General features: G+C 44.4%; 1 protein-coding gene across 1 annotated transcript; it reads left to right on the top strand.

The window, feature by feature from the left end:
* Positions 1-1,193: 1,193 nt before the first annotated feature.
* LOC123413283 (peroxidase 1-like) lies at positions 1,194-2,903 on the top strand. The gene is made up of 4 exons (XM_045106227.1): positions 1,194-1,589; positions 1,690-1,875; positions 1,982-2,144; positions 2,265-2,903. The coding sequence occupies exons 1-4, from the start codon at positions 1,209-1,211 to the stop codon at positions 2,687-2,689; spliced, it is 1,155 nt and encodes a 384-aa protein (XP_044962162.1). The 5' UTR covers positions 1,194-1,208; the 3' UTR covers positions 2,690-2,903.
* The last annotated feature ends 6,908 nt before the right edge of the window (positions 2,904-9,811 follow it).

Here is a 9,811-nt window from a genome sequence, read left to right as displayed (position 1 = left end):
TCGATATCTTGAAACTACCGGTAGGTGATATTCACGCATTGCCCATAGCCTTTGTTGATTAAAACTTGGCACCGCAGTTTGCTGTGTGATGACTAAAAACGCAGTTTAAATATGGCTTCAAAGTTCAGGGTTACAGGTATTTCAGACAGAACCAAAATATGCGGAAGTTTAATGACCCTCGGCTAAAGCTAGAACACATACACACCTAATAAAGTATATCTACATTTGTTGCGTAAACAAATCAAGGTGTATATATTAGGGATAGCATGTGGCGCCGGTACAAATATACGGACTATGAGGTTTCCATGTCTTCAAACTACCAGTAGTTGGCATTCACTCATTGCCCATCGAGCTGATTGCAATTTGCACATAGACTTTTGTTGATTAAAACTTGGCACTGTAGTTTGATCTGTGATGACTAGATAGTTAAGTTAGTGAGTAGATTGTTTTTTTTAACACATTACAGATGTAGACGTGCATACATAGACACATATATCCATCACTATTAACACACATTCTTCTTTTATGGACACCTCTGAAAGGCTGGACTTGGCACATATCCTTAAGAATGGCGAAGCCGTCGTTCACGCCATTGTAATCGATCGTGAACGTCTACTTTCATTGAAAAGCCTGAAATAAATTTAGAAAAATACGATCACGAGTGACGATTCTTGGAATAAAATAAAGGTAGGACCCAAAGTCAAATATGTGTATAAAAAGTCAAACACTCTTGATTTTTTTGTTTAAATAAGGTAAAAAAATTATAGTATTGTACTCCCTCCATTCCTAAATATAAGTCTTTTAAGATGTTTCACTAAAAGGACTACATACGAATGTATATAGACATAATTTAAAGTATAGATTCATTCATTTTGCTCCGTATGTAGCCCTCTAGTGAAATGTCTAAAAAGACTTATATTTAGGAACGGAGGGAGTAGTACATTTTCTTTTCTAATTTTGATGAGCTGATGATACCAATGTAAAGTGTAAGAATTAAACTTTGATGAGCTGATGATACCACTATTCTAATAAAAATCCAGTCATAAATTGGTTGTAGATTGCTGCCTATAGAAAAGTTAGTGAACTGGTCTATTGATTTGCTTCCGTCTGGCTGTCCGTCCGCCTCCATTATACATACGGTGCGCCGCCGGTGTACCTGCCACGGGAAAGATTCCGGAGAGTGCAAACATGGAACAACTCATTAAACCATGAGAATTTTACCTGCTGCTCCGGAAGACAGCCCACCACATGCAGGTGTTGGAACACTCGGGCGCTATATATGTCCCGGGCTGCTAATCCAGGAGCAGCAGCAGCAGCTTAAGCTTCCCCTGATTAATCAGCCATCGTCGTTTTCTTGCATAGCCAAGGGGAGAGGCGAGAAGATGGGTTCGAGGGCTGTGATTGTGGCGCTGCTGCTCGCGGCGGTGGCGGCAACCTGCGCGCGGGCGCAGCTGCACGAGAAGTTCTACAGCGAGTCGTGCCCCAGCGTGGAGGACGTGGTGAGGAAGGAGATGGTGAGGGCGCTGTCACTGGCGCCCAGCCTCGCCGGACCGCTCCTCCGGATGCACTTCCACGACTGCTTCGTCAGGGTAAGCAGCATTTTGCATGCATCAGCATCAGTACCTGTCCGTACCCCGTTTGTTCGCCCTGCAGTGGCCTGACCACCGCCACCGTGCGACGTGAATGCAGGGGTGCGACGGGTCGGTGCTGCTGGACTCGGCAAACAAGACGGCGGAGAAGGACGCGCTGCCAAACCAGACGCTCCGTGGCTTCGGCTTCGTCGACAGGGTGAAGGCCGCGGTGGAGAAGGCCTGCCCCGACACCGTCTCCTGCGCCGACGTGCTCGCCCTCATTGCCAGGGATGCAGTCTGGCTGGTGAGTAGAGTACTATCCTAGCCATTTTGCAAATGAAATGACACGGTACCTGTGGGTGTGGAAGCCAAATCCTAATGCTGCTCGAGCTCGATCATGGTTTTTCCAGAGCAAGGGTCCATTCTGGGCAGTTCCTCTCGGCCGGCGAGACGGGAGCGTGTCCATCTCCAACGAGACCGACGCTCTGCCACCTCCCACCGCCAACATCACCGTGCTCACCCAACTCTTCGACGCGGTGAACCTTGACGCCAAGGACCTCGTCGTCCTCTCAGGTAACTAGCCGTACCATTTCTACCTCTCAGCTTCACACTACTTCAGTCATGCTCCATGTCTAATTAGTACAGTAATTAATGGATATGTGCATGCTCTGTTTCTCCTACGTACATATATAGCCGCGCACACCATCGGGACGTCGCACTGCTTCTCCTTCTCCGACCGGCTTTACAACTTCACCGGCATGGAAAACGCCAGCGACATCGACCCCACGCTGGAGCCGCACTACATGATGAAGCTCAAGAGCAAGTGCGCCAGCCTCAACGACAACACCACCCTCGTGGAGATGGACCCTGGGAGCTTCAAGACCTTCGACCTCGACTACTTCAAGCTCGTGAGCAAGCGGAGGGGCCTCTTCCATTCTGACGGTGCCCTCCTCACCCACCCCGTCACCCGCGCCTACGTCCAGCGCCACGCCACCGGCGCCTTCAAGGAGGAGTTCTTCGCCGACTTCGCCGCCTCCATGGTCAAGATGGGCAATGCCAACCCGCTCACCGGCAGCCAGGGCGAGATCAGGAAGAAGTGCAGCGTGGTTAACCATTAAACCACCCACGAAATACAAGGCTGTTTTGATTTGTGACCATCCTTTTTTCCATGCAAATCTCTGTAAGATTGTTATATAGCTAGCTCCTTTCTCTCCCGAATCTTACTCCTTCATTGATTTAATGTTTCGTTACAACCATGTCAACTCATTGCACACACGACCAATACTTTGATAATGCCACATGCAACGCGTACCGGCCCGGAGATTCGTGTCATGCTTACTAGTTTTGTTCAAGTTTGTCTTGTTTCATCTTAGAATTTTATACAATTTTTCTTACCATAATGTTTCACGTGCACTTGTGAAACGAAGAGGTAATGTCAGAGTATTTTATTTAGTTTCATTGTGTATCAATGAAAACCAAGTGCACAAGCACGAACAATGATGGATCCAAGGTAGAAAACATTTTTGCACACATATCCCATGATTCTATCAACATGTACTTATATGTTTGTAATATTGAAGACCGCCTTTTTCATCAAGTATCATGTCATATTGTTTGTCTTACACTAGTAGAAAAATGGCCTATAGCCCTGGTTCGGTTGGGCCATTAGTTTCGGGTCACGAACCGGGACTAATACGGCTTGGAGCGAAGGGGGGGGGGTATTAGTCCCCGTTTTATTACGAACCGGGGCTATTGCTTCACTGCTTTTTTTGAGCATTTTTTAGGGTTTAGGGTTTTGCATTAAATTGGATGGGGCTATTTTGCTGCCCCCTATTTTCTCATTTATTGGTTTTGGGAACTTTTTAATTCTTGTTGTGCACTAAATTGGATGATACATACACGTCAATAAAGGAACAACTATATTGCACATCATCGTCACGAATATATTACACCATCTCATCCATCGCGCTTTGTCGAACATATTACAAAATGTAAACACGAGTTATACATGCACATATGCATCTCTTTTACACTTTAACATTTCATTTAAATTGCATCGACGGGCAATAATATTCTCCCTTCACATCTAGGACCTCTGCATCTAAGAATCCGGCAATTTCCTCTTGAATTACTCGTACACGTTCCTGTGGTAGAAGACCGTCCCGCAACCGTTTGATTTAATTTAAAGAAGGGGTCAATATATATCAATGAAACGAACACAATTGACAGTAATAAAATAAATTTGTGAGTATTGTTTATCGTACTTCAATTTTTTTATGTCTCGCTTTTTGCCCGTCTCATGGGTCGTCTCGCGAATGAACTCGCAAACATAGTATCCACATAAATCATTCCCATGTTCCTGCCTCAAGCACTTTACGAGAACATAGTTCAATCAAAAACATAATGAAGAATGATAATGGTATTGAAACAAGAATAAAGAGATGCGCGGATCTAGCTAGTAGTTACTTACATTCATTTGTCTAAATGTAAGCTCTCACTTCCAAACACCCCGAGCCTTGACGGTGAACCGTTTTCAAGACCTGCCAAGAAAAGGAAATGAATAAAGGAGTTCTATATTAATTCCTTGCTATCTGGAAATAAACGAAAATTTGCCGATATAGTGCCATAATGATTAAAATTATCTCTGGAGGCATTCCTGCATGTTCGCCCATTCAGCGAGGGTTGTGCGTTTCGGGTCCATGACTTTACCTTGTCCCTCGTCAGGTACAATGATTAACAGAATATAGTGGAACCTGCGCACACATAACGAGTCAATTATACACTTATAATAACATTGAGTAAGCGAAAATAAAATGTGTGTAGTAACACTCACTTGAAGTTGCAAGAAAATAGTATTTCCCTTTTGGTACCGGAAAACCTTAACCCTTGTACCAAGTTATTCTCTGTCTCGCGGCGATTCACTGCGAGACTTTGGTGATGAATGAAATATGGATCAATGAACCCAATGTCATAGATTTGTCCTCTTTTGCATTCAGAATCTTCATTCTGCAAAATTAATATAGTGATGAGTAAGATTATACATGCAAGAACGAACTGAGTAAGACTTAATGACATAAATTAATAATACTTACAAACAATAGGTACATATGATAGGTTTGTCGAGGGTGTCTTATTTGTATAACTAAAATAAATCGTCGAATTCTATCATTATCACACATTCTCCATGCCCGTAATGCTCGTCTTTATATGCACAGTAGATCCAGTTTAACTGTTCAGCACATGCTCGCATGTACGAGTCATGCAATCTTCGCATTTTTGTTGGTAGTTCGTCGACTAACTTAGGTTTGATGAGAGGAGTCCCGTACCGGTACACGTATGTTATGTCAGCGAATTCCTGCATATGGTTTAAGTACTCATCAATAGACATGTCATGAGCCTTGGCCGCTTCTCCGTATTGTGCAATAAACTCCGGATCGATACCAGTTGTTTCATCATTCCTCTGCTCGACCGCAGCTCCGCTCGAGCACACCTTTGTATCGGAATACACTTTGAGCGGGGGGGGGGGGGGGCACGATTGGTTTTTCTGTTGTCCGAGTTGGGCAACTGATTTCCCGCTAGACGTACTACTCTTCAAACGCTGCTTTTTTTCCTGAGCCGACTTGAGAATAGAGCGTTCATAGTCTGCTCGTAACGGTGGCGGGGGATCTTCAAGGGTTTTCAGCATTTTCACGCATGCGGTTTGATCTTCTGGAATGACCGGGAACTTTGGCTCTTTCGGCTTCTTCTTGTTAGCCATCCATTGTTGATGTTGGGCGTCTGCCCTCTTAATATTGTCCTCTAATATATAGTCCGAAGGTCTCTTCTCCATATCCTTATGAGGTACTTTTGGGAGGGGCGACAACTTACGTTTCGGTGATCGGAACCCCTTTCTACCGCCACTATTAGCGGTGGTACGTTTCCGCTTTTTGCTATGATCCTCACTGGACGGCGACGGCTGACGGGGCGGTGGAGACTGCTGATCCGGCGGTGGAGACGGCTGCGCTAGAGATTGGTGAGGCGGCGAAGACGACGGTTGCGTTGGAGACTGGTGAGCCGGCGAAGACGACGGTTGCGCTGGAGACTGGTGAGGTGGAGGCGAAGAAGGATTGCTGTTCTGAGGAGTCGGTGGCCTTGGCGGCCAATTTAGAAGCAAGATGTCTTCCTTTGGCCATACAACGGTTTGTTTCTTGACTTCTCCAAGTCGAGTCAAATCCCTATCTTTACCTGCAGGGTGGTAGAGCTTTAGCTCCTCATAATCTTTCATCACTTCATCCACCGCGACGACAACGTACCCTTTTGGAACCGGAGAGCAATGCCAAGTTGGATTATGTCCAATTTGTACGGCCATGCCGACCGCCACCGTCAACCTTAAGTTAGCAAATTTCACCTTTAGCTCACAAGGTGTGCTCTCTGTGATATCATCCACTGGGTAGCGACGAGGAGGATCCGTCGATAGTGCATCATCACCATCATTCTGGAGTTGCGTGGAAGCAACACTGCTTTTCCGATTCGATGCAGCTTCTATCATGAGTCGCTGAGATTGGACGCTACCTTGCTTTCTGTCGATTTGATCCTACTGCAGCCGCTTTACAGCTTCTTCAATATTACGCAGCCGGTCTGCAGCAACCGCTTTCTCAGCTGCCTCCTTTTCCTTTATCCTCTAATGGCTTCTATCGGTAAATCTCTTCCTTTCCTCGGAAAACACAAGCATCCACGACGGGGAGACTAGTAAGCCTCGTGCTCGCCCTTTCTGTTCATCATTCCCAAGGGCGCGTGTGAGCTCGTCATTCTCTCTATCGGGAACGAACCGTCCCTCTTCAACATCCTGTACTGCACGTCTAATGTCCTCGATGGGTAGGGGATTATCTTTGTGTCTTTTGTTATATATTGCCTTCCCTTCTTCGTCCAATAAGGCCCCATGCCCGTAAAACCAGTTTCTTCCCCGTTCGAGCCATCTTAAGGGCTCTGGAGTGATATTTTTTTTCCAGAAATGATGCCTCAAGTGCTTCCCACTTAGCCTCGTTGCCGTCGTAGCCACGAGGCCCCATAATATGATGGTACTTCTTCTTACCTGCATTCATCTTATTTATTGCAGACTTTTTCAAGGCGTCCTCCGATTTCTTGTACGCCACAAATTCGGCCCAACAGTCTTTTATCTTCTCATAGCCGTGATCGAAATCTAGATTCTTATCTTTCAAGATAAATTCCTGGTGCAATCTTTTTTTCCAGCCACTGAATAGATCGGCCATATTCTTAAGAGCCCACTCCTTGACTTTTTTTCTCTAGGGCCTCTTTTCGCCTCTTCATTTCCTCCTCATTTGGCTCCTCCTCATCTGGATCCACCTCTGGCGCCGGCAGGGTGAAATGAAGCATGAGCTTTGTCAAAGGTTTTCTTTGGTTGTTGTGCCGACATATGAGACTCCTTCCTCCCTTGGCTTAATCGATTCTCGGGTGATGATAGGGATGTGGTCGCTAACAACAAATCTGCATGCCTTCACAAACTTCTGCTTTACATCTGTGGGAGCAATTGGTTGCCCGGCATTTGAGACTGTTTCGATCTTGTACCTCTCACCGTCATCCATCTTATTGGTTGGGCCTCGTTTCGTCCGTACTGAAGTTTTGCAAGATCCGAAGGGCTAAAATAAAGAGCGTTAATATATGTATATAGCAGAGGATTAATTTATTAATATATATGTGCACCTCGACGGAGCGGTAAGCTTCTCCCTCGTGGGCTTCTTCCTCATTTGAGCCGCCGATTCCTCCCTCGCCCGAGGCATGGGCATCTACCTCACCGGAGCTTCTACCTTTAGTGTTGAGAGACTCATCTCCGTCGCCGGACTCGTTTAGAAACTGATTGGTGACATCGATATCGCTAACTAAAATATCATCCCCGCGGATGACACCATGCATCATGTCTTCGTGATATTCACCTCTGTCGTGTATTGGATCCATAGTATCTACAAATTAATTAAACTTCAAAAAACTAAATTAACTAACAACTAAAACTCCCACTTATATACATCGAATAATCCACTTAATTAATGCATCATCGAATAACTCACTTAATATTATCGAATATATAATATGGAATACGTAAATAATACATCTCTTGAATACAGTAATACATCAAATAATATATAACTGATCAGCCAACAAAGAGTCGTCGATGTACTAAGGCGCGGGCGGTGGACACCCAAAGAGCAGGGACGGTCACCGGATCATAGCTCGGGTGAGATCCTGAAGAACCTGCCAGGTACTGGAGAACCTGGCATCCAACGCCTCCATGTAGCGACGGACGTGCTCGTCCTCCTCCCTGACACGGCGACGTACCTCCTCCTCGGGGGCCGGCACCCTAGGCACCGAAAGTGGCCCCCGCGACCGCCATCAAAGAATCTCCAGGTCGACGACGGGAGCCCGGTTCCTCACTAAGCTGAGCGCCCCGGGAAGGTAAGTCCTCCTAGTGCCAGCCCGGCGCAGCCCAATCCTGCACATGCTGGCGCCTATCAAGTAGGTGGTCGCCACCGAGTCGACGACGAGGATGCGGGCCGGGCATCGTATGTCCTACTATTTAAATTCCTACTATTTAATAAATTTTTATAAACTTGTACTCCCTCCATTCCAAAATATAAGACATTTTAAAGGTTTCATCAGAAAACTACTTACGAAGCAAAATGAGTGAATCTATACTCTAAAATATGTCTAACAGATTCTCTTAACCTTTAAGGGATTTAACAAAATAGCGACTTTCTGGATGTGCAGAAAATGATCCAAATTTTTCCTGATCTCATCTACCCTTCTATATGTCACATTGTCTACCGTCAAAGGATTCAAGAAAACCATGACTTCATCATTACCTGGTAGTAATAGGCGCATGATGCTATGAAGCTTTACAAAGTTGTTTTGTAACGGAATCCCGAATAGGATAATTAGCTTTTTGGTACGCAGTTCAAAAAGAGCCATCCGAATATCGCTATTTGGAGGGACTTTGCTGAACTTCATACCAAAAAGCGAATTATCCTATCACGAACTCCATTCCAAAACAACTTTCGAGAGGTTCATAGCATCATGTGTCTATTACTACGAGGTAATGATGAAGCCATGGATTTCTTCAATACTTTGATAGACAACGTGACATATAGAAGCTAGCTAGCTAGATTACATAGATGAGATCAGAAAAAAAATTGGATCAACTTGTGCACATACATAATGTGGCATTCTAGATAAATCCAATTATTATTAAAGGACTAAGAGTATCTATTGTCTACATATATATACTAATTATTTGCAAATACATAACAAACTTTTGCACTATAACCTACTTAACCTAAACTAACAATAACCTAACCAAAATCAAAATCTAACAAAAATCTTATTTTTTAACTAATAACCTACTTAACCTAAACTCACAATAACCTATTTAGCACTAAACTAACTAAATTAACCTAATGACCTAAACTAACACATCCCTAGACTAACCTATTTGACCTAAACTAATAGTAATTAACAGAAGAGCCCTAAACTAACCTATTTAACACAAACTAACACCTATTTAGCACTAAACTAACTAAGTTAACCTAATTTATATGCAATAAAATGAAAAAAGGCAAAAAAAAGAACTTATGGTGGGGGAGGAAGGCGCCGGCAGTGGGGAAGGGGGTAGCCCCGCGGTGGGGAAGGGGATGGCACTGTGAGGACTAGATTATTGACTCTACTGCAAGTGGGAGACTGTTGGAAATATGCCCTAGAGGCAATGACAAATACTTATTATTATATTTCCTGTTTAAAGATAATCGTTTATTATCCATGCTATAATTGTATTGAATGAAAACATAGATACATGTGTGGATACATAGACAAAACAATGTCCATAGCAAGCCTCTACTTGGTGATACGTCTCAAACGTATCTATAATTTTTTATGGTTTCATGCTGTTATCTTGTCAACTTTGGATGTTTTATATACCTTTTATATCTTTTTTGGGACTAACTTATTAATTCAGTGCCAAGTGCCAGTTCCTGTTTTTTCTGTGTTTTTGACTCTTTTCAGATCTGATTTTGGAACGGTGTCCAAACGGAATAAAATCCCCGAAATAAATTTTTCCAGAACAGAAGAAGATCGGGGGACTTGAGGGCCAAGGCAGGAGAGCCACAGGGGGCCCATAAGCCCTGTAGCCGCCACCAGGGGGCCGGCGGCTACCAAGCTTGTGGCCCCCCTGGAGCTCCCCTGCCCTAGCTCTTTCG

The sequence above is a fragment of the Hordeum vulgare genome, chromosome 1H, assembly GCF_904849725.1.
Source record: "Hordeum vulgare subsp. vulgare chromosome 1H, MorexV3_pseudomolecules_assembly, whole genome shotgun sequence".
Lineage (NCBI taxonomy): Eukaryota > Viridiplantae > Streptophyta > Magnoliopsida > Poales > Poaceae > Hordeum > Hordeum vulgare.
Note: the sequence above shows the minus strand (reverse complement) of the source record. Positions and strands in the feature narration are given on the sequence as shown.